The sequence below is a fragment of the Rhineura floridana genome, chromosome 8, assembly GCF_030035675.1.
Source record: "Rhineura floridana isolate rRhiFlo1 chromosome 8, rRhiFlo1.hap2, whole genome shotgun sequence".
Classification (NCBI taxonomy): domain Eukaryota; kingdom Metazoa; phylum Chordata; class Lepidosauria; order Squamata; family Rhineuridae; genus Rhineura; species Rhineura floridana.
Window position 1 is genome coordinate 4,074,229 of NC_084487.1, and position 25,334 is coordinate 4,099,562.

General features: G+C 45.2%; 1 protein-coding gene and 1 pseudogene across 4 annotated transcripts in view; both read left to right on the top strand.

Annotated features, from left to right (window-relative positions):
• The first annotated feature begins 8,399 nt into the window (after nucleotides 1-8,399).
• TSPAN33 (tetraspanin 33) overlaps nucleotides 8,400-25,334 on the top strand; it is a 37,521-nt gene continuing 20,586 nt past the window's right edge. For all 4 annotated transcript variants that reach the window (XR_009757641.1, XR_009757640.1, XM_061582649.1 and 1 more), the window contains exons 1-3: nucleotides 8,400-8,617; nucleotides 21,633-21,690; nucleotides 24,837-24,964. Coding sequence is in view for 2 of the 4 variants with exons in the window: in XM_061582649.1 (XP_061438633.1) it covers nucleotides 8,510-8,617; nucleotides 21,633-21,690; nucleotides 24,837-24,964 (294 nt within the window). In the remaining 2 variants the exon portion in view is untranslated. The remainder of the gene's footprint in view (nucleotides 8,618-21,632; nucleotides 21,691-24,836; nucleotides 24,965-25,334) is intronic.
• Nucleotides 15,419-15,535, top strand: LOC133363463 (5S ribosomal RNA; annotated as a pseudogene).

Here is a 25,334-nt window from a genome sequence, read left to right on the forward strand (position 1 = left end):
AATCTGAGAAGGAACACAATCAATTCCACCCAGGCGAGAAAATACAAAGCCGAGTGGAAATAAGAGAGATGAACTGTAATGAGGAAGAAGAATGGAAGCCCCCCCCCAAAGGATGAACTGTTAAACCCACGCCAGGATCAGAACAGCATCGTGAGAGATGAGCTGACTAGCAGCACAGTGACCTCAGCCAAACTTTCTTGGAACACAGGAATTTTGAACGCTGCCTTGTACCGAGTCAGACCATTTGTCCATCCACCCCAGTATTGTTGACACTGACTGGCAGTGGCTCTCTAGAGTTTCATACCTGGAGATGCTGGGGACTGAACTTGCGATTGGACCTTCTTCATACAGAGCAGAAGTTTTACCCCTGAGCAGCATCCCTTCCCAAATAGGAACTTGAAAAGCTGCTTTATGCTGAATCAGACCTTCGATACGTTTAGCTCAGTATTGTTGACACTGACTGGAAGCGGCTCCCTAAGGTTTCAGACAGGGGACTTTCTGGAGATGCTGTGGATTGAACCTGAGATCTACGTGCAAAGCAGATGATCTATTGTTGAGCTATGGCCCTTTGTGTGGGTCCAGTGGTTAGCCAGGTCACAGGCACGGATCCACCACCCCACATCAGAAGCCCTGAGAGAGGCTCTCAGCATCCAAAGATTATTTCAGCCTTCAGCTGTCTCTGTGTATCTCTCTCTCTCTGCCTCTTCTAAAACTACTTATGTTGTAGTCTCACTCACCCAAACACACATGTTGTTGTTGCTATGTGCCTTCAAGTCGATTTCAACCCTATGAATCAGTGACCTCCAATAGCATCTGTTATAAACCACCCTGTTCAGATCTTGTAAATTCAGGTCTGTGGCTTCTTTTATGGAATCAATCCATCTCTTGTTTAGTCTTCCTCTTTTTCTACTCCCTTCTGTTTTTCCCAGCATTATTGTCTTTTCTAGTGAATCAGGTCTTCTCATGATGCATCTAAAGTATGATAACCTCAGTTTTATCATTTTTGCTTCTAATGATAGTTCTGGTTTAATTTGTTCTAACACCCAATTATTTTTCTTTATCGTAGTCCATGGTATGTGCAAAGCTCTCCTCCAACACCACATTTCAAATGAGTTGATTTTTCTCTTATCTGCTTTTTTCACTATCCAGCTCTCTCATCCATACATAGAGATCGGGAATACCATGGTCTGAATGATCCTGACTTTAGTGTTCAGTGATACATCTTTGCATTTGAGGACCTTTTCTAGTTCTCTCACAGCTGCCCTCCCCAGTCCTAGCCTTCTTCTGATCTCTTGACTATTGTCTTCATTTTGGTTAATGACTGTGCCAAGGTATTGATAATCCTTGACAAGTTCAATGTCCTCATTGTCAACTGTAAAGTCGCATAAATCTTCTGTTGTCATTACTTTAGTCTTTTTGACGTTCAGCTGTAGTCCTGCTTTTGTGCTTTCTTCTTTAACGTTCATCAGCATTCATTTCAAATCATTACTGGTTTCTGCTAAGAGTATGGTATCGTCTGCATATCTTAAATTATTGATATTTCTCCCTCCAGTTTTCACACCTCCTTCTTCTTGGTCCAATCCTGCTTTCTGTATAATGTTCTGCGTATAGATTAAACAAATAGGGTGATAAAAAACACCCCTGTCTCACACCCTTTCCAACTGGGAACCAATTGGTTTCTCCATATTCTGTCCTTACAGTAGCCTCTTGTGCAGAGTATAGGTTGCGCATCAGGACAATCAGATGCTGTGGCACCCCCATTTCTTTTAAAGCATTCCATAGTTTTTCATGATCTACACAGTCAAAGGCTTTGCTGTAATCTATAAAGCACAGGGTGATTTTCTTCTGAAATTCCTTGCTCCGTTCCATTACCCAACGTATGTTTGCAATATGATCTCTGGTACCTCTTCCCTTTCTAAATCCAGCTTGGACATCTGACATTTCTCACTCCATAAGTGCCTTTGTTGAAGAATCTCGAACATTACTTTACTTGCATAGAATATTAAGGCAATAGTTTGATAATTACTGCATTCTCTGGGATATCTTTTCTTTGGAATTGGGATATATATTGAATGCTTCCAGTCTGTGGGCAATTGTTTAGTTTTCCATACGCTTCCTCCCTGAATGAATCTGTCATCTTTGCATCTCTTTTATATAGTTCTTCAGTGTATTGCTTCCACCTTCCTTTTATTTCATCTCGGTCAGTCAGTGTGTTCCCCTGTTGATTATTCAACATCCCTACCCTTGGTTTAAATTTCCCTTTCATTTCTCTAATCTTTTGGAATAGGGCTCTTGTTCTACCTTTTTTGTTTTCCTCTTCTATTTCTATACAGTAACTATTGTAATAGTTCTCTTTGTCCCTACGTACTAGTCGCTGTATTATTGCATTTAGGGTTCTGACTGTGTTTCTATCTCCTTTTGCTTTTGCTTTCCTTCTCTCTTTAACCATTTGAAGAGTTTCATCAGTCATCCATTAAGGTCTTTCTCTCTTTTTAACTAGAGGTATTGTCTTTTTGCATAAGAACATAAGAACAAAGAAGAGCCTGCTGGTTCAGGCCAGCGGCCCATCTAGTCCAGCATCCTGTTCTCACAGTGGCCAACCAGGTGCCTGGGGGAAGCCCGCAAGCAGGACCCGAGTGCAAGAACACTCTCCCCTCCTGAGGCTTCCGGCAACTGGTTTTCAGAAGCATGCTGCCTCTGACTAGGGTGGCACAGCACAGCCATCATGGCTAGTAGCCATTGATAGCCCTGTCCTCCATGAATTTCTTCCCTGATAATGTCTCTGACTTCATAGTTCTTCTGGTTCTCTGTCAACTAAGTTTAACGCCTCAAATCTGTTCCTTATTTGATCTTTATATTCTTCTGGGATGTTATTTAAATTGTCTTTTGGCATTATGATTGCTTTGTTGTTCTTTAGCTTTACTCTGATTTTTGATATTACCAGTTGATGATCAATACTGCAGTCTGCTCCTGGTCTTGTTTTTGCAGAAAGTATGGAACTTCTCCATCTTCTGCTACCAATTATATAATCAATTTGATTCCTATATTGACCATTTGATGATGTCCACGTGTACAGTCATCTTTTCGGTTGCTCAGAATATGCATTTGCAAGAAACAAATTATGGCTTCACAGAATTCAATAAGTCTTTCTCCTGCTTCATTTCTGTCTCCTAAGCCCCATTTCCCCACAATTCCTAATTCTTCTCTGTTCCCTGCTTTTGCATTCCAGTCCCCCATGATTATCAGCACATCTTGTTTTGGTGTGTGATCAATTTCTTCTTGTACTTCTGCGTAAAATCTCTCCAGTTCTTCTTCTTCTGCGTTTGCAGTTGGAGCATAGCTTGGATGATGGTTATAGTAATATGTTTCCTGTTAAATCTCATTGATATCACTCACTCGTACCTTGCGCTGTAGCTCCTAATTGCTTTTGCTACATCACTTCTCACTATTAAAGCAACCCTATTTCTTCTTAATTTCTCATTTCCTGCATAAAATATTTTGTAGTTGCCTGATTGAAAATGTCCCATTCCAGTCCATTTTAATTCACTCAAGCTAAGTATTGTAATGTTGATACGCTCCATTTCTTGCTTGACAATTTCTAACTTTCCCTGGTTCATGCTTCTCACATTCCATGTTCCTATTGTGTGCGTCGTACAACTTTGGACTCTCTGTGCGCATCAGCCTCTGGGCTTCCTTTCGACTTTGACCCAGCTGCATCATTAGTCACAGCGCTACTTGTACTTGTCCTTTGTTCTTCCCCTGTAGCTCGGTGAGTGCCTTCTGACCTGGGGGTCTCATCTACCAGGACTATCTCGTGTTGCAGTTTGGATACTCTGTTCATAGGTTTTTTGTGGTAAGAGGTATTCAGAGGTGGTTTACCATTGCCTTCCTCTGAGTCTGGATGCATGTTAGTTTGGTGTCTCAGCTTTGACCATTCCGCCTTGGGTGCCCCTGCTAGGAGTCTAGCCTCTTGGTCTAGACTCCTGACGGCATTGCTCTCAACTTCTTCTACACTCTCAAACCCCCTCACCACACTAAGGTGTGCATCCTAAAGGGGGCTTAACAAATAGCCAGCTTTAACAATGCCCTCATCTCCTTTTTTGCATTTCCCTTCCTTCTGACCTCACTATTTACAATTCCTCAGCCCCAACCATGTACATATGTACCTGCAACTCAAGAGAACACTTCATGCATCTGATGAAATGGACTGTAGTCCATGAAAATGTATGCCACAATAAATCTGTTAATCTTTGTACATATTCATGGAGGATAAGGCTATCATTGGCTATTAGCCACAATGGCTATGTTCTACCTTCACTGTTGGAGACAGTCCACTTCTGAATACCAGTTGCTGGGAATCACAGTTGGGAAGGACAGGGGCATCACTAGGGCGGTGTGGCAGGTGCGGGCCGCACCGGGTGACACCACCAGACGGGGTAACACCCAGAGCCGCCCCCCCCAGGCACCGCCTAGGCACCAACGAGAGTCTTTGCATGTCGCACCGGCTGCCTTCTTTGGCTGTTAGAAGGTTGAAGCGGCAGCAGACAACGAGGCGGTGGCGTGATCCTGGGCCCTGTTGTTCGGCTGTGCACTCCGCTGCACACGCGATCGCTCAGAGTCTGAGAGAGAAGGTGCTGCGGGTCGCACCGGGTGACACTAACCCTAGTGACGCCACTGGGGGAGGATGCTGTTATACTCAGGTCTGGCTTGCATCTTCCCTTTGGGGCATCTGGTTGGCCACTGTGAGAACAGGATGCTGGACCAGGTGGGCCCCTTTTGGCCTGATCCAGCTGCAGGCCTCTTCTGATGTGCTTCAAACTTAAGGTGCCAGAAGACTTTGTTGCTTTTGCTGCAAGAGACTAACACCCCTCTAGGAAAAAAACACAATAAAAGGTGCAGCCACGAACCACTGTTATTCACAGCAAAACCACTTGTTGCTTTCAAACTTGCCGTTATCAGATAGATTTTGCACTCTGTTTTCCTCCCTGTGTCCCGATGCCCTAATGTTATTTTTGTAAAGAATCCTGGAAGAGGGGGAAGGGGTTAGGAGCATTCCTGCTTCCTATATGCAAATTCTCCCAGGCGCAATGACAAATACACATGCACACACAGCCACTGTATCCATGTGACCTCGGCAAATGCAGGTTAGGAGATTTGCTGTGGTAGCAATTCTAGCCCTGCTGCCCTTAGCCCAATTCAGGGTGATGATTTCCTCCCATGCCATCCCCGAGAAGAAGTCTTAAACTCAAGGTGGTGGCACAAATACAGTATAACTGAGGAGACGGTACCTAGGAATGGAAACATTGGTGGATTTTGAAATGCTAAAGATTTTAGGGCCCGATTTACGTTTGTGGTGCTTTTCACACAGCACTGCTGTCTTGCAAAGGTGTTTCCATCACCAGCCCTATTGGCCTCCTCTGGAGTACAGAGACCTCTACAGCCTGCACTTTGCATTTAAAGCACATGACTTCCCCTCAATAATCCTGGGAACCATAGTGGGTCAAGGGGTGCTAGGTATTGTAGTTCTGTGAGAGGTGAACTACAGTTCCCAGGATCCTTTTTAATGTGTTTGAAATGTTTATGGTATGTATGCTGTCAGTGAGACCTGGGTGCAGAATGAGTGGTGTTTTCAGCATGACTGAAACACATTTCTTTGGGTGCACCCAGGACGCATCCCTTAAGAGTGAGCATGAAGATATACTTGCAGAAGAGCTTCGGAAGCTGGTTGCTTGTACAAATCCCAATTCTAAAATAGACACACAGCATCAGTAAGTGGCTTCTGTGTGCATCAGATCCCCTCCATGCCAAGGAAAGCCAGCAGCATTTGCTTTGCATGCATGAAGGTCCCAGGTTCAGTCCATGGCTGAGTGGTTGGATATCCTCCCAGATGGGCAACTAATAAATCCAATAAATAAATAAAAAATGGCATCTCCAGGTAGGGTTGGGAAAGATTCCTGTCTGAGCCAATTGGAGAGTCGCTCTCACTCAGTGTAGAAGGTACTTGCCTAGACTAATGGATCAGCACTAGATAGGGTTGCCAGGCTCAGGGCCTGAGACTGATCCTGTATCTTTAGGAGAAGAGAAAGTCAGCCAAGTGCAGGTGTTCTTACAACACTGTAATGGGAAAAACCACAAGGTGGAATTCTCCCTTCCCCCTGCACAACTTTTGCAGAAGACTCCTTGGTTGCCAGGCCCGGCCTCCAAGAGGTCTTCTGTATCTTTAAAAGTTGTGCAGGGGGAAGGGAGAATTTCACCTTGTGGTTTTTCCCATTACAGGGTTGCAAGAACACCTGCACTTGGCTGACTTTCTCTTCTCCTAAAGCTACAGGATCAGTCTCAGGCTAGGAACCTGGCAACCCTAATCGCAACAGGCAGTAGAGAAAGCTAGGCAAGAGCCTGGCTCTTTTCCATCTCCCAGGCCTTTTTCCCAGGAGGCCGTGGGGCTTTGCTTTTGTCTTGCAGTGCAGTGAGTTTCTCCCAAGCGCCTTGAAAGTCAGCTGGAAAGAACATTGACGCAAGGAGGTGCCCAATGATCCCAGAAGGAGGTGGGATTCTGGGAAAAGGGCACCTTGGCACTGAGGACCAAGAAACTAAGCAAGGAGAGGGGGGAGAGAAACCCTGCCATGGAAAAACAGCACAAAGAGTTGAGGATGCCCATTGGCAGATGCCCATTGAGGCTTCTTGCTCAGTTGATGCTGCCATATCTTATTTGCTCTGTGTTTTTCATGATAATGAAGGCCACAGAGAGTCTGGGCATAACAACATATTTTCAGGGAAATGCACTGCAGATCCCATCATGGCCTTGTTTGCAGGAATTTCTCCCTCCAATTATTTCATCCTCTGTGCATGCACCAAAGTGTCTCAGAAATTAGATGCTGTCATGTAAAACAGAAGCTTTTGGTTCTCTAGTTTATTGGTTGCTGTGTATTTTATTGTTATATTTTATGTTGCAGCCCACCCTGGGATTGTGAAATAATGAAAAGTGGGAGGGGAAATAGAAATAGAATGAATAAATAAGAAACAAGACAAAAATGTACTGCTGAGGGCTATTACAAGCCTTTTTTAAAAAAAGAACAGCAGCACTTCCTTCTTCAACCTTGATTTCAAAAATGCAGCTGAGTTTTCCCCCAAAATGTCATAGAATCATAGAGTTGGTAGGGCCTATAAGGCCATCAAGTCCAACCCCCTCTCAATGCAGGAATCCTCCCCTCTAAATATTTTGTTATGTAACACTCAACATTAGTTGTGCCCATTGTGTGTGCGTGTGTTATGTGCCTTCAAGTCGATTACGACTTATGGCAACCCTATGAATCAGTGACCTCCAAGAGCATCTGTCGTGAACCACCCTGCTCAGATCTTGTAAGTTCAGGTCTGTGGCTTCCTTTATGGAATCAATCCATCTCTTGTTTGGCATTCCTCTTTTTCTACTCCCTGCTGTTTTTCCCAGCATTATTGTCTTTTCTAGAGAATCAGGTCTTCTCATGATGCATCTAAAGTATGATAACCTCAGTTTCATCATTTTTGCTTCTAATGATAGTTCTGGTTTAATTTGTTCTAACACCCAATTATTTTTCTTTTTCGCAGTCCATGGTATGCGCAAAGCTCTCTTCCAACACCACATTTCAAATGAGTTGAATTTTCTCTTATCCGCTAACCAGGGTTCAAATCTCCACTTGGCCATGAACCTCCCTGGGCTACCCTAAGCCAGTTATTGTCTCTCAGCCTAAATGCCCTCACAGGATCGTTGTAAGGATAAAATGAAGAGAGAGAGGAGAACCATGTATACCCCCTTGAGCTCCTTGGAGGAAAGGTGGAATATAGATGTAATAAACATTGTATTTATTGCTTTGTAAACCACTTAGTCCAATACATGTCTACTCAGAAGTAAGGGCCATTGGGTTCAATGGGTATTACTCCCAGGTAAATGGGTATTGGATTACAGCCTTACAGAGAAGCGGAATGTGAAGATGTTAAATAAACAAGCAAACTTTATAATAGATTTGTACTTATTTGATGAGTGTAATTTTATGGCTAGTTTCAAGCTGTTTCACCTCCATTTTTTTATTTTTTCCTTAACGTGAACGGTATTATATAGGAATTTTTGCAAATAAAATCCATCAGTTAATTGAACCGGCGTACCCTCCGGGGGTTGCATGGAGGGTGAGTGGGACTCGGCCCCTTTAAGAGGCTCTTCCTCCTCCCTGGGCTTAACAGGTGGTGCCTTGAAAATGATACACAACGTTCTAAGGCAGAGTGGGGAGGAGGTGAGTGAAGAGGAGCGAGGCCAATAGGAAAGAAGGTGGCGGCCAGCTTAGCCAATGGGCGAGTAGCCAGGCGAGAAGGGGGCGGGGCGTACCTTGCTGGGCTCGAATACTGGAGCTGGTGCAATTTCAGGTTAATCATCAGCCCCCGAGTCCGGATCGGCTATTGCTTGGCTGGTTTGGGCTGGCTACGCGGAAAAGGGGTCCCGCCAGGATGGATCGGCGCCACCCGGAGTAAGATCGCGGCCATGGCTAAGAGGCTAGGCGGGGGCTCCGCTGCTTCCTCTGGGGAGGACTTCTCCTTCGTCAGCCCGCTGGTCAAATACCTGCTTTTCTTCTTCAACATGGTTTTCTGGGTGAGCCGAATAAGAACACAGGAAGCTTACCTTAGACGGAGATCTATCTAACTCGGTGTTGCCTACACGGGCCGGCAGCGGCTCTGCAGGCTTTCAGGCAGGGGTCTCTTCCCGCCGGTAGGGATTGAACGGGGATCTTCTGCGCGAAGGGTAGATGCTCTGCCCTTCCCCCCTCCTGAAGGGGGGTCCGGCTGCCTGTGGTCTCCGGAGTGGGGGGAAGCGGCGTCTGGGGCACGTGAATATGTGTGCACACGTGCAAGGGTATGTACTGAGGCTGGCGTGTGTGTCGGTTGGATTCCCCGGAGAGGGCTGGGGTTTCGCTTTTGCCCTTGAGAGGGTGCGTGTCATCCGCTTTAATTGCTTGTCCTCCATTAAAAGCTTCGTGGGAATGCGCTCTTGTGCCCTGGAGCTGATCATAGGGGGTGAGGAAAGACGGTCTTTAGGTGATATTGCGCCTGATGAAGAGGACGGCAGCCCGCAGAAGCGATTGCTGCTGTCGATTTGTTGGTTGTTAAGGCGCCACGAGACTCTTGTGTTTGCTGCCGCACGGGGTAAAGCCGCTACTCCTGTGGCCAGCTTTCGCCAACCCGGCGCCCTCCAGATGTTTCGGACTGCAATTCCCATCAGTTTCAGCTAGTCCAAATCATCTGGAGGGAACCAAGGAGTGGAAGGCTGGTGTGAATGCTTTGTCTCTTTTAAATTTCTTGGTTTTGCTGTGGATTTTCCTCTAAAACATTGCAAATCCTTCCAAGGGATATGTGCCATCTGGAAACTGAATATGGGTCTTTACCTCCTTTTCCCCAAGTCACTGAAGATTGGAACAGTGCTGGTCCTATCCGGACCACTTTAGAACCTTGCTAGGCCTTTAATTCCCAAACTGTGTTCCAATCCCACAAAAGCAATGTGCAAGCTCTGTTGAAAAGATTAGGCTGCCAAGGTGGTTACTACCAGTCCAAGCCCTCAGAGCAGAAAGTAACCCTTTGCTGCATTTATCCGCCCCATCCCCATTGATTATATTGATTACTGTCTTAGTTAGGGCAGTTTTGTCTTCCTCTTCAGTCACAAGGCTTCCCAGAGTGGCTGATATAAGATCAGCAGCAAACAAGGCAGACAGACCCTGCCTGCAGGCTCACAATCTAGAAGACACAACACAAAAGGAAAAAGGGAAGAGGAGGTAAGAGGAAAACAATCAAAGTCAGGCACCAGTTCTTAAAGATGCAGTATATAGGAACATAAAGGAAGCCACAGACCTGAACTTACAAGATCTGAACAGGGTGGTTTGTGACAGATGCTACTGGAGGTCCCTGATTCATAGGGTCGCCATAAGTCATAATCGACTTGAAGGCACATAACAACAACAATGTATGAACAGCAACATTGTCCCAAGAGGAGAAAGTAAGGGGAAGGCGGCCGTATTTCAGCAGCATAGCGTCTGCTTTGGCCCCAGGTTCAATCCTTGGCATCCCCATCTGGGGCTAGGAGAGGATAAGGCAGCTTCCTATGCCTGTGATCTATGGGGCCTCAGAGGTGCTGCTGTACAGAATCCTGGAAACAGCTGCATTTTTGCCAAGAAGCCCAATCTCACTCAAGAGTCCTGAATGACTGAGGAAGAGAAAAAGGCGTGTGCGACTTCCAGGCCAGGATGCAATGCTAATATTTATCTTGCAGAAGGAAGCCAGTTTGCTTCTGTGCCCAATTCAAGGTGCTGGTCTTAGACTGTGAGCTGCTTTGGAACAGCATTTCTAAAGGACCCCACTTGGGAACATAAGGATCAGCTTTATACTGGAGTTAGGCCATTGGTCCATCTAGTTCAGTATTGTCTACACTGGTTGGCAGTGGCTCTCCAAGTCTCTCCTAGCCCTAATTGGAGGCACTGTGGACTGAGCCTGGGACCTTTTGCATGGAGAATAGGTGCCCTACTACTGAGCTGTGGTCTTTTCCCACCTGAATCTGCCCAGATGTCCACACTATTGGGGGCGCTTCTCCAAGTGATTCTGCCCCGAGAGGTTCTGTAGGTGGTGGCTGGAGGTGTAGAAAGGCCTTTTCTGCAGTGATTTTCCAAACTGTGGGATGCCTCTCCCACGTTCGTGTTCACCAGATGTCTTGATTCATATTTTTTTATATGGCTGGGAAGTCTGTCCAGAGCTTGCAATGGCGTTTAATAGCTTTTAAGGGGTCTTCCCACCCTCCTAAGGTTTCTTGGCCATTTCTATTATTTTTTCCTCTGCTGTTTTTAGTTTTCCCTAGTGTGGCTTGTTGGGGTTTTTCTTTCTAAGTATTGACTCCTGTTAGCTGCCTTAAAGCTTTTCCAACAAACAAGGTATAAATCTAAAATATAAATAAAGTTAAAGGGTGATCTCCATCATTTAGTCATTCTCGGAGCAGACCTGCTGGAATCAGTGGAATTCAGACCGTTGATTTCAGTGAGTCTTCTCTGAGTGTGGGTCTTCTCTAATGTTGACTATCACCTATTTATATGCCACTTAAACACACACAATTAAAATACACAATAAAACAATTCCATCAAAACATTCGGTGTTATTCAATGCTTCTCTGACTCAGAGTTGAACCTCTGAAGTTTTATTTTATTTATTCATTTATTAAATTTATTCCTACCCTTCCTCCCAGCAGGAGCCCAGAGCGGCAAACAAAAGCTCTGAAACATACTCTTAAAATGTCATAAAAACAGACTTTAAAATATATTACATCAAAACATCCTTAAAAACTATTAAAACAAAACATCTTTAAAAACATCTTTTTAAAAAAACTTCAAAAACATATTAAAAAGCAATTCCAATGCAGACGCAGTCTCTACTTCAAAGGCTTGTTAAGTTAATGGACAAAATTAGGTTTGTTAATTGCAGTGGGTCTACTATGAGCAGGGCTGAGCTGAATGCAACTCATAAAAATAAACATCCAGTATTAAAAAGTGCAATAAAACAAGCCCATTAAAACAGGTAAAAAGCAATTATATATGAAGGCAATGTAAACCTTTTTTGAATAAAAGCATGAAGCATGTCTCCAGTTAAAATTCAGGGGGAAGGGGCAGGGAAGCCCATGCCCCAGTTATCAAAAATTTGGAAACGCTGCTCCCAAGATACCCTTTCCAATCTAAAACATATCCAATCATTGCTGTTTGAGCATAAGATTTTCCTCACCAATTGCCTTGTCCGCCTTCTAGGCCTCGTTGGTCAATTAACTCTTTTCTTTAGAAGGTCTCCTTATCCTGATTGGTTTTAATTTAGTCCTTAGTTAACTGTTTCATCCGCTTCTGCAGGGGATAGATAATTACCCGAACTCGGCTCTGTGCGTAATTACTCCTGGGATGCAGTAATTGGCTTTTAGGTGAGTGTGTTGATTCCATTTAGGCTGCTTTAACTCTCCAGGCAGCTTCTCTTAGTTCCCCTTGCACTATTCCTCCTTTTGACTTTAGGGCTTCCATTAAAGGAAAGGAATGGTCCAGACGGCCATAGCTCACTTCCTTTGCATCCGGAAGGTTCCAGGTTCAGGCTGCAGAACCTGCAGTTGAAAGGACACTGATGGGATGGGTAATGGGAATGGACTTTCTCTTCCTGAGACCCTGCAGAGCAGCGTTTTGTCAGGGGCAGCCAATGTGCTCCCTTTCAGATGTTCAGAGCTACAACTCCCATCATCCCTGAACATTGGCAATACTGGCTTTGGGCTGATAGGAGTTGGATTCTTCAAAGATCTGGAGGGTATCATGCTGGCTATCCCTGGGACCGACAGTACTGGGCTGGGTGGTAGCTTCATGTGATTATATGATGGGGAAGTTATTTACCTGAAGTGGAGCTACAATGTGGGAATGGGTTGTGTGCATTTTTAGAAAAGCGTGGGAACGTGATGGCTGGTGACTCCATGTCAGTGGGGCAGTGGAGTTCGCTCCAGGTTTTAGTCCAGACTTTCAAGGAGCTGTCCAAGGTGTAGCACTTTGGACAGCTCCTTGAAGGTTTGCACTAAAACCTGGAACGGATTCCACTGCCCCACTAACATGGAGTTACCAGACACCACTGGCATGGGATCCTACGTGAACATCTGGTCTTTCCAAGAGAAAAATCAGGGGAGGTTGTCAATATTTAAAGCTTCCTCCTCCCCCTTCAGAAGGAGCATTGGTACTGACCTTCTAGCCATCTTTTAGGGGAGAGTTCAGTAATGAGGGACTGACCTGCTTCCATGTCATGCGCAGGGTGATGAATCCTAGAGTTGGAAGAGACCTTCAAGGTCATCTAGTCTAACCCTCTGCCAGTGCTGTGCTGAAGCATCCCTGATAGGTGGCCAGGCAGCCTCTGCTTAAAATCAAAGAGAATCCACCTCCCTGGGTAGCCTGTCTTCCTGTCAGAAGAATGTCCTGATGGTTCGAGCTCTTTCAGTGTTTAGTCTAAACCCTTGTTCTTGTAATTTGAGTGACTGATTGTATTGTATCACCACTTAATAATCAGTTTCCCAGGCTAAAGGCCTAACTCCTTCAATCTTTCCTCATGGGGCAGGGGTGGGCAGAGCTTGGAAGATTACTTTTAAAAAGTAATAAATTACAGTTACAGTTACATGGCCCAAAAAAGTAGTAGTTACCATTACAGTTACAATTGCTCTGAAAGTAACTGATCACTTTACTTTTCCTCCAAAGTAATCACTACAATTACATTTCGGTTACTTTAAAAAAAACCGCCTATGAGGTGCTGCCTTGGCTGCTGCACATCTAAGTAGCCTAAAACAACATTAAAAATAAACACATACAGAGGTAGTAGAATAATTATTTTTATTCATAAGATAGCAATGGTGGTCTCTCCGCTGGTAAGGGTGGTGGGGAGGGAGGCTGAGGCCACTACTCAGATCTTTGCACGCCAAACCCAGTGCAACCCCCCCACTCAGCCAGCCAGCATAATCTCTCTCACTTAACCACCTCCCGGACCCTGCCCTGCCACCAACTAAGGGACACTCACGCAAGCAAACATTTTCCCCTGAGACGCAAAAAAGTTAAAATACTGCAAATGGAGCACAGTAGGCAGAGAGGGTGGTGGAGGCCACTTTGTGTGCCAAGTGCAAACACAGTATTCTCTCTCTCTCTCTCTCTCCACTCCACTCCACTCCACTCCGTCGCACTCTCTGCCTTCTCCCTCGTCGCCTCCTGCCCATCCACAGAGCATGAGGAAAGAGCGACACTGCACAGAAGCCCAGTTTGGGGCACATGATTTTCATCCACAAATCAGAGGAGCAGAAGACTTCCCCTGCTCCCCCCCAAGTAATGCCCAAAAGTAATTCTGGAAATGTTACAATTACTCCACAAAAGTAGTAAAATTACTCCTAGTTCTATTACAATTAAAATGTAAAGGAATTACCCACTCGTTACTCAAAAAAGTAATGAATTACAAGTAATTCGTTGCTTGTAACTAGTTACTTCCAAGCTCTTGGGGTGGGGAAACTTTTTTTCACCTCGAGGGCCGGATTTCCTTCTGGGAAGCCTTCAAAGGGCCACATACCAGTGGTAGGCGGAGCCAAAGACAAAAGTGGGTGGAGCAATGAATGCAGATTTTACATTGGTGCAGTTTTCACTTACACACCCCTCTCTCTATTCCCTATCCAGGCAAGCAAGAAGCACTGGAGTGGGGAACCTTGGGCCCGGGGGCCAGATGCGGCCCTTCAAGGCTCTGTATTTGGCCCTTGGGACTCTCCCAAGGCCATACCCATTACCAGGTCTGCTCTGCATTCTCCTAGAGTGCCTTCTGCCTGCTTTAAGGTGTCTTTGAACGGTGATAAGGCTTCTTGCTTGTCCAGGTGGAGAGATGGGGTAAGCGGGTGTGTGTGTAGAAACCTGTTTCCCTTTTATTACAACTTCCCCCCCTCCAAATAAAATTGTGCTTATCGCTGTGATGGTCTTCCATGAAGTGCTTTGTGAGGCCCACCTGAAAACCAGTACATAAACACCTTAAAATAAAAAAGAGTATGCAACATTAGAATGTTGCTGATCCCACCCCACCCCTTCCAAGGAAGCGCCGTTCGTGACTCTCTGGCTAACTGATGGTGAATCCTCCCTTCTTCTCCCTTGTGAGAGAAGGGAAATTTACTTCGGGGTTGTGGTAACACAAGCCTTCAACGACTGGCACCCTCCAGATGTTTCGGACTACAACTCTCATCATCCATAGCATCACATGGACATAGTTGCTGGGGCTGATGGGAGTTGTAGTCCGAAACATCTGGAGGGCAACAGGTTGGCAGTGATAACCTGCACCCAAACTAGGTGGGTGTATGTGATGCCTTCCTCAATGCTCTGTACCTGCTGCTCGTCTTTAAAAAAAAAAATCTAAGGGATTAAATTGGCCAAGACTGCAATTGTATACCCGCTTACCTGGGAATAAGCCGAACTGAATGCATTAGCACTTACCTGAGTAGACATGTGTAGGATTGCGCTGTTGCTGTTTTGTTGATGCTATCGTTAAAACAACTAGGGGTCAACAGCTCTTGCTGATCTACTGCAAATCACCTGGAGATCTACCAGTAGATCCCAATCTGTCTCGTGTCTTCTCCTAGTTGTTTATCTCCCATCTTTTTTCTTTGGACCTCAAAGGGTTGGTTAATGCTAAACTATGGTTTGTTTAACCAATGAGTTGTCTCACAGGTGAGCCAACAGACTGCGGAAACATCTGATTTGTTTTCCAGTTGCTCTTGCTTCATGCCTTTGTAGCGTGGTGAGTGTCTGAGCTGGGGTGGCCAAACAAACCACAATTAAGGTAGGGTGCTGGATTAAAACATAACACCAGACCACAGCTAAAACAAATCAAGGCTCATGTCTACGGCCATACTACCATGAACACGCCCGATCTCGTCTGATCTCGGAAGCTAAGCAGGGTCAGGCCTGGTTAGTACTTGAATGGGAGACCGCCTGGGAATCAAGGTTCATAAGCCAACAACAAACTATGGCTTCAGATTGTGGTTTGTTGGCAAGTAAACAAAGCATGGTTAAGGGGCTGGATGGAGCATAGACAATAAAAAAACATGGTTTAATGTTACGTGTGAACCAGGTCAAGGAGTCATATGGAGTTCCCAGGAGTTGGAGACACTGACCAGATCTGCTTGTCTTCGGCAAAATTGCTGCCTTGTCTTAATGTTTTTAATTACATGGCAATTTGCTTCCTTGGTCATAAAATGTTTTAACAACTCTCTTTTGATCTGTAGGTCATAAACTATATATCAACAACTGTTGTGCCTGGGGCCACCTTGCAGTGGTACCTGCAGACTCAGTGACTGCAACTTCCAAATTTCTAGATTCCTATCAAGTGACTGGTTTCACGACTGGGAGTCAGGTGCAGGTCAACTTGATATTATAACATGACAGGCTGATGTTAAATATCACTCCATATAGAGCATTGGGTAGCCTTCACCAACCTGGTACCGTCCAGATGTTTTAGACTACAACTCCCATCAGCCCCAGCTAGTATCCACTCTCAGTGTTGAAATCCTGTGAGCGCTAATGTTATACAACTGTGAAACTCAAGAGTCTGTGGAAAATGGAAATGGGCTGACTTCAAGTCAATTCCGATGTATGGCGACCCTGTGAATAGGGTTTTCAAGGTAAGCGGTATTCAGAGGTGGTTTACCATTGCCTTCCTCTAAGGCTGAGAGGCAGTGACTGGCCCAAGGTCACCCAGTGAGCTTCATGGCTATGTGGTCGTAGTCCAGCACCTTAACCGTAGCAGTTTTTTAATGTTAATTGAATTGTCTTTAAAGAAGACCTGATAAAAATTAAACATTTAAAAGTAAAAGCTAATTCTTAAAATTCTAAGTGTATAACTTTTGCAGTAGGCTCTGGGTGATGCATCTTGAGGTTCTAGCAAAACAAAAACAAAGTAGATCCCCCAAGCCTGAAGTCTTAATCCACACCCTGGTATAAGGGCTTCCTCCAATCTGTAGCACCGGCAATACCCTGTGTCTTGCAATTTCATGGCTCACTTGAAACGGCAGAATTAGAACTAATTAAGAAAAGAGCATTTTGGATCCATTCCTCAGTCTCCAGGGATGGAACATGAAACCTCTGCAGAAAGGGAGCCCAGTTTACAAGTCTCAGATATAGTACTGACACCCTGTGTCAGCCTTTGCCAATCCTGGTGCCCTCCAGAAGCTTTGGAATACAACTCCCAATGGCTGTTGGGACTGATGGAGTCCAACATTTGGAGAGCTCTCTGTTGGCTACCTCTAACCTAAACTGTCCAGTCTGAAACTAGCTCATTTTTGTTCCATGGAACTTGGATGATATTTGCTCACCAGATAATGGCTGATCTCCTTCGAACAAGTCTATGATTCTAGATAGATCCTGATCTTCCCATTTTATAGTCCGGAGGTTCCCAAGTTTTTCCCCCAAGGACCACCTGAAATGTGGAAAAGGGTCTTGGCTGACCATGATTTTTCTGCCTGTTGTAGCAATTGCAGTATGCTGTGCTGGATGATGCACGGTTTTCAATTGTCTTTTGATTGCTTCTTTTAATACTTATTCATTGTGTTTGATTATATTATATGCTTTTGCTTGGGAGGCCAGGGTCCGAATCCTCACACAGCCACGAAGCTCACTGGGTGACCTTGGGCCAGTCACTGCCTCTCAGCCTCAGAGGAAGGCAATGGGAAAACCACCTCTGAATGCCGCTTACTGTGAAAACCCTCTTCAGAGGGCGCCATAAGTCGGAATCGACTTGAAGGCAGGCCATTTCCATTTTTTTTGCTTGCTACCCTGGGCTCCTACTGGGAGGAAGGGCGGGATATACATTTAATAAAATTAATTAATTAAATAAATAATATTATATATATATATATATATAAGGAATAAAAGCAGCAATAAAATACAATTTAAAATCAATCTGAATATTTGATACAATGGATATTCCATCTCCCATCTTCAGCCACAAGGCCACAGATATGCTGTGGACCATCTGAATGAAGCTTGTGGGTCTCTGATGGTCCACGGACCACAGTTTGAGATCCACTGTTATAGACTGCTGTTACTTGTTAACAACAACAAAATAATAAAACGATGATCTCTTGGATATGCACTGAGAGGTGGTGCAAGTTTATGCCCCCAAGATTTCCAAACAAGAACAGTTGCTCCTGTGAAAGGAGAGTGAAAGGGGAGCATTTAAAAAAAATGGAAAAACAATTGATAAATGCAAGGGGGAATCTTAGGCAGCCAATTGTGATAGCATTTCTACCTCTGGGAAGAGGCCCTGTTTGCAGTTTCTCCCTTGAAGAAGGAAGTGGTGTCCACCCATTGAAGTGGTGTCAGCCCTGGTGATAATACTCTTGCCTTTATGATCTCTGGACACTGTGCTGGCTGAGTCTGATGGGAGCTGTAGTCCTAGTTGGGAAAGGTTGCCTTTTAAAGAGTCTCCAGCTTAAATTGCTGTGGCCACAAGCTTGCAAAGAGAACTCTGGCAAGCTCCTCTCTCAGGCTTTCATCTGCAATATGAGCAAAATAATACTGACTTTGCCTTGCAGGGCTCCTGTGAGCGTACCTGATACTGTGTAATCTCTGTTGGATTACTGCAAAGCACTCTGTGTGGGGCCACCCTTGAAGGCAGTGTGGAAGCTGCAGCTAGTGCAGAAGGCAGATGCCTGGCTCTTAACTGGGGCAACGAGACAGGAACATGTATTGCCACACCTTTTACACTTAGGACTGCCCTGCCTGCAGTGGCTGCTGGTGCCTCAGTGTCAGTGGGCAGTGGAATCTGCTCTAGGTTTTAGTCCAAACTTTTGATGAGTTGTCCAAGGTGCTGAAGGCCACTGCCTGCCTGTGAACTACTGGGCCCAATGCAAAGTATTGGGACTACTTTACAAATCCCCGAATGGTTTGGAGCCCGAGTATATAGGGGAGTGCTTTCCCCAGTACCTATCAATTACCCTCTGTTTTGAGATCATAAGTGCACAAGAACAGACCTGCAGGATCAAGCAATTAAAAAAAATAGAAAAATGGAGAGGCAGATTGAAGCCCCCCCCCCAAAAAAAAACTTTGAGCATCATGGCATCACTGCAGGGGACATTTTGGGGGGAGGATATGGCCTGCAAGTTAGCCACCCTGTCAGAGGGCACAAACTTATGCATGCTTACCTGGGAGTAAGTCCAATTAGTGGGGGTTACTTCTGAGTAATCATGCATAGGATTGTATAGCAAGTCTTTATGGTGCCGAAAAGCTCTATTGGGTGTGATTATCTATGGCACAGTTTTTTTTTAAAGAAATGTATTTTATTGAGGTTTTCGAATTCAAACAATAGTCACTAAGGGGAAAAAACCCTGCCCCTCCCCGGTTGAGATGATTATGAAAAAAACCACAAGCATTTTTAAACAACAGCACCAACCCAAAGCTGTTTATAGTGGAGGAGTCCAGGCCTGCTTATTCTCAGATGTACAGGTTTATTTATTTATTTATTATTTAATTTGTATCCCGCCCTTCCTCACAGCAGCAGCCCAGGACGGCAAACAAAGCGCTAAAAACACTTTAAAACATCATAAAAACAGATCTTAAAATACATTAAAACAGCGTTAAAAACATTAAAAAAACTTTTAAAAAGGGTTAAAAACATTATTAAATACATATTAAGCAATTCTAACACAGACGCAGACTGGGATAGGTCTCAACCTGAAAGGCTTGTTGAAAGAGGAAAGTCTTCAAAAGGCACCGAAAAGATAGCAGAGATGGCGCCTGCCTAATATTCAAAGGGAGGGAATTCCACAGGGTAGGTGCTGCCACACTAAAGGTCCATTTCCTATATTGTGCAGAATGAACCTCCTGATAAGATGGTATCTGCAGGAGGCCCCCACCTGCAGAGCGCAGTGATCGGCTGGGCATATAAGGGGAAAGATGGTCTTTCAGGTATCCTGGTCCTGAGCTGTATAGGGCTTTGTACACCAAAACTAGAACCTTGAACTTGAACCTAGAAGGTTATGAATGGGTACCATATTTCCAAAAAGCTGTCTTCACTTCGATGGTCGTTCAACGCTTTTGCTTGTGTTACGGTCCACACTTTTTGCCTCTGACTATGTATAGTCACATTGTCCCATTTTTTCCCGATGTTGTGCGATAATTTGTCCTTGGCACAGGATTTGAGGTAGAGTGCAAACTTTCACAGGCTTTGCTTCTGGCAAATGGGTCTGTAAGAATAAAAAGAAAGCAATTGCTGCCAAGGCAAAGGGGGGGGCATTCAGGCTTTTGTCTCAATCCTCCTCCACTCTTCTCGCCTGTCTTGTTTCTCCAAAGGGAACCAGGTGTCCGGACGAAAGGTTGCAATTGCGGCAGCTAATTGCCCACTTAACTCTCAATGCCCCCATCAAATCCCACGCTTGTCAAAGGCAGGCGGAAAAACATTCTCCTGAGAAAGGATCACTCTGCTGCTGGCCCGGAGAGAATTTCTGACGTGGCTCACACCCTTTCAGATCACATCAGGCCTTTGCCAAAGACCAGGAGTTGTTAGGATGCTAACCAGCATTTGGTACCTGATAATGGGGAGGAGTTAATTCAAGGGGAGAGGCTTGGATGGGGAAAAGAGTGTTGGGGTTTTATGCAATAAAAAACAACTGTAGTTCTAGCCCCAGCAGAGTAAAATTGGCAAAATGGAATTGAGCTCTAACCAGCCCACCTCCCCCTCACACAGGCTAGCTGAATAAGAGAAACAAAGTCTTCTTTAGTAAATATATATATATATACATAAAGCAGTTTACTCATGACCTTTCATATGTTCAGGAAACATAGGCTTTAGCTTGGAGTGGAAAGGTAGAAGTAAGTTTAGGCCATGATTAGAAAGTGTCCTGTTAGAACAGCCTTCTTGGCTGTGCTGTCCTGGGGCTAATGGGGGATATGGAGAAAACCAACTCACAAGCAAAGGGAAGGAAGAGAAGGGAGAAAAACAGGAAGTTACATCACAGTAAACAAACATAAAGTTGTCCCCAAATTAACCTGGAGGGGACATCTCCCTACAGTTGTACTAAAGCATACAAGCTTGCTTATTCCCAACAAAGGGAAGATAAACTTTTCTGCTCTGTTTTCTGCTTGGCCTCTCCAGTGGTGTGGATCTGGACCCATTGCAGGCACCCTGTGGAGCCCTCTTGTAAATGAAAGCCAGTGTGGCATAGTGGTTAGAGTGTGGGACTAGGACCTAGGAAGCCAGGGTTCAGCCTTACCAACCTCACAGAGTTGCTGTGAAGATAGGGAAGAAAGGTAGATATACATGAAATTAAGGGGGGAAATGAAAATGGTGCAGAGAATTGACAATCCTAGAATGTGTATTCTCTCTGTGTCCAGAAATTATCCTGAAATGATTTATTCTGTCTGAAAGTAAACTAGGATCTCCTTCCTGGTTTTTGCATTCTACCTCTCTTATAATTGGGTTGGGAGTGGCTTCCCCTGTTCTTTTTTTAACCTCCAGCTCATCTGCCCCATGGCTCATCTGAGGAAGGGCAGTTCTTCCTGTGGTGAAGCAGTTAGACTCCAGATTCTAACCTGTAGGGCAGGGGTGGGGGGGCCTGCAACCCTCCAGATGTTTGCTAGACTGCAGCTTCCATCAGCCCTGGCAGTTGGAGCCCATCAACATCTGGACAGTCACAAGTTCTCCAACTCTGTTGTAGGGTTTGACTTCAGTGGAGACTGATGGCCCCAGTGTCAGTGGAGCAGTGAATCCAGCCCAGGTTTCAGTCCGAACTTGAAAGTTCTGACTGAAACCCAGAGTGGATTCACTGTCCCACTGACATTGGAGCTGCCAGCCTCCACTGGTTGACGTATGTCACAGATGGGAGAACCTGGCCCTTCACCAGATATTGTTGGACTCCAACTCCCAGCAGCCCCCATGGCCCAATGGTCAGGGATGATGAGAGCTGAGCCCAGCAACATCTGGGGGGCCACCGGCTGCCCCCATCCCTGGGACAGGGACCAGATGTGATGACGGCCTGGTCCTTTCTAGCCTTAAGACCCAAAGACCAGCAGAACTTGATCTGGGCGCTCTGACGTTCTTGGCTTCTTTGTCTGCAGATGATATCCATGGTGATGGTGGCAGTGGGAGTCTACGCCCGGCTGATGAAGCACGCAGGTGAGAAGGCAGGCAGCAGGAGGTGAAGCCAAGGCCAGCGGACTCAGTGGCAGAGCTGGGCCTTTCCTGTTTTCTGACGAATGTGTGGACAGGAGAGCTAATGCAAAGGAAACAGGGCAGAGATTTGGGAGTAGAGCATGGGGTGACCATCTATCCTACTTTACAGAGGACAGTTCTCTATTTTGAAGGGCTGTTGGGGGACAGTTCTCTATATGACTTTCTCCTCTGTTTTCAGGCTGTGCTGGCTCGGGCTAAGGGGAGTTCTGGTCCAAAACGTTTGGGGGGTAGCACCAGGTTGGTAAGGCTGGTCAAATTAATTTAATTCCAGCCTTGCGTACAACTTTTGTGTGTATACCAGACCTCAGGTGACCTGTGGAGGGCTATTGTCCACTCCAGTGGGAAAAAAACATGGTACAGTTTGTCTTCACTTACAACGCCGACCTGTGTAGCCAGCATTGCGCAGATGTTTGTTTGTAGTTCATGGTAAATTTATAGTGAGGTCAGCACCTGTGCGCATGTGAGTGATTGTGATCAGATCTCAGGGTTTGATCCAGATTTGGTCATACTTAGGCTGTGTACATGTTAACCTTTTTAATTTTAAGGTTTTAATGTGAATTATATGTTTTTATCTTGTACGTCGCCCAGAGTGGCTGGTAAACCAGCCAGATGGGCAACTAATAAATTTAATAAATAATAATAATAACCTCCTTGTGGTGGATAAATGTGGTTTTTCTCAACCCAGAATTGTTCATCCTTGTGCTCAACATGCTGCTTTCAATCTAGATTGATTCTACATCCTGCTGTCCTCAAGGGTGAGCGTGGTTTCTTGATACGCGTTTGAAAACCCTCCCCTTGTGATTAGGTTATCCATGCCTTTTCATCCCTGCATATGCCCCAGGTGAATGAAAAAGGACGTGGTGACTGCAATCTTGGTATACGCTCATCTGCAATGTCATTGGGCAGCTGTAGGACACATGCACACAGAGCTAGGACCATCTACATCAGTTTCCAAATGGATACACTGTAGGACAACACAGAATCAAACTGCAATGAGCTTTTATTTTTGGAATGAAACCAGTTGTTTAAGAAGTGGTTTTCAGGGGCAAAACTTTTTTTCAATAGATCTAAACTGTGTGTGGATTACATAGAAAAAAACAAGTACTTGGTCTCCGTTGATTCTAGAATAAAATATGTGTACACAGCCCTAGTCTTGAGTTGAAAGTCTATTTATTTATTTATTATTTATTTATTTGATTTATATCCTGCCCTTCCTCCCAGTAGGAGCCCAGGGTGGAAACTCTAGTCTACTCTAACTTATGTTCTGTTGATTTAAGTGAGTCTATTCTAAGCAAGACAAGTACATGAAAGGTTGTCACATAGAGGAGGGCCGGGATCTCTTCTCGATTGTCCCAGAGTGCAGGACACGGAGTAATGGGCTCAAGTTTCAGGAAGCCAGATTTCGACTGGACATCAGGAAAAACTTCCTAACTGTTAGAGCCATACGACAATGGAACCAATTACCTAGAGAGGTAGTTGGCTCTCCGACACTGGAGGCATTCAAGAGGCAGCTGGACAGCCATCTGCCGGGAATGCTTTGATTTGGATTCCTGCATTGAGCAGGGGGTTGGACTCGATGGCCTTGTAGGCCCCTTCCAACTCTACTATTCTATGATTCTACCCATGCAGCCCCAACCATGTCTACTCAGAAGTAAGTACCACTGAGTTCAGTGGAGCTCATTGCCAGGTAAATGGGTTTAGGATTACAACCCAAGTCCTGTGTGTCCAAATTTACCATATTCTGTGGCAAGGATAAACCTTACATGTGCAATAAACAAATAAGGTATTCAAAAAAGTGCAGCAATTGGAGGGAGTGCCAAGGGTGGGCCCCCCCTGCAGTGCCAAGTGGTCTCGGGTCAACCCTGCATCCAGGACTTCAGTGTGGTTGTTGCTCTGATACAAAACCAAAACTCCTTCACACACCATGCTGCATACCTGGCCTATGATGCCAACCTGACTTCCTTGGAATAATTGGGGAGCAAACAGTCCAGAGGAGAAAGGAGATTGTCAGTTAACTTACCTGTGTTTCTTATCTCTGAATGACATCCACTCGAAGTATAGGGAACAACAATAGAGCCACAGGTAACATTAACTGCTGAAAACAGGCAACAGTTTTCTGACCCGGTGGGTGGGAAGATTTCAAAACAACTTTAGCAGTTAAGAGCAATTATGACAGCAGTGGGAGGCTTCCAGCCCGTGGGCCAATCAGGTGTCAGACAGGTAAAGATGCAGATGAGCCAAAAAGGGATTTGCAGGCTCCACCAACCCGTTGATCAATGGTGCCTGCAAAGCCCCATGCAAGATGCTTTGCAACCCAGTCAGTTGATTGTCAGGGCTTGCAAAGCACAGTGCCCTTGTCTATATGGTTTGATTTCAAACCACGTGGTCCAAACAGGTCACCTGACATCTTTGTGATGTCAGGTGATTGACAGGTGGGTGACCCTTCTCGCCTGCAGATCTTGGCCAGTCGGAGAGATGTGGCTTCCTCACCCCTGAATTAAGAAAAGAAGATAACATGGGGAAATGCATCTATCTAAACATAGTCTAGATATTTTCTTCCTTAAGCCAAGACCTAGCAATAAAGCAATTTCAGCTCATCCTGGTCCATTGGCACTGTACCTTCCAGCTTTGCTTTCAGTTCAGCTTCTTTTGTTCCTGGAGTCTGTTTCCTCTGCAACACTCTCCATCCTGGCTTCTTCTGTTTGGGAATCATACCCATCAGCAGAATACTGAACCTAGTTCACTGAGTTCATGCAAGGAAAGCTGGAAAATCACTGGTTTGGGATTTAGGGGGATTAGTTTATTGTTGTTATGCCTATGGTGCCACCTGTGTACTTGCTGCTGCACCCCTGAAATACCTGCTACTCATGGAAATACATGTTATTCCACAGGTCCCATAAATCTCTAGTGTTCCTGTCTCCAAAGGAAGCCTAACTAGAAAATGCTGCTGTGGACATCCCCGTGTTTAAGTGCAGGGGAGCATGAAACATGATTGTTGGGACTAGGTGTGCTTAAGCATGGTTAGCAGGTAGAAGCTGTAGCTACTGAACTAAAATGTGTGTCTGTCTGTGCTTCCTTTCCTGCTGCAGAGGCTGCCATGGCTTGCCTTGCCGTGGACCCTGCCATCCTCCTCATCGTAGTTGGTACTCTGATGTTTTTCATCACTTTCTGTGGCTGCATTGGCTCCCTGCGTGAGAACATCTGTTTGCTGCAGACGGTGAGGACACCTGGGCACAACCACATCCGCAGGAGTAAACTGGGGAAATGCAGGGTGGCACTGACCCCGGGGCACTTCTCATACCTTTGGCATTCTGATAAGGCAGGGTGGGGAACATTTGGCCCTCCGTATGTTGTTGTGGTTGCCTCCCATCAACCCCAACTGCCATGGCCAAAGTCAATGATGAGAGCGGCAGTGATAAAACTGAGATTATCGTACTTTGGACACATCATGAGAAGACATGATTCATTAGAAAAGATAATAATGCTGGGGAAAACAGAAGGGAGTAGAAAAAGAGGAAGGCCAAACAAGAGATGGATTGATTCCATAAAGGAAGCCACAGACCTGAACTTACAAGATGTGAACAGGG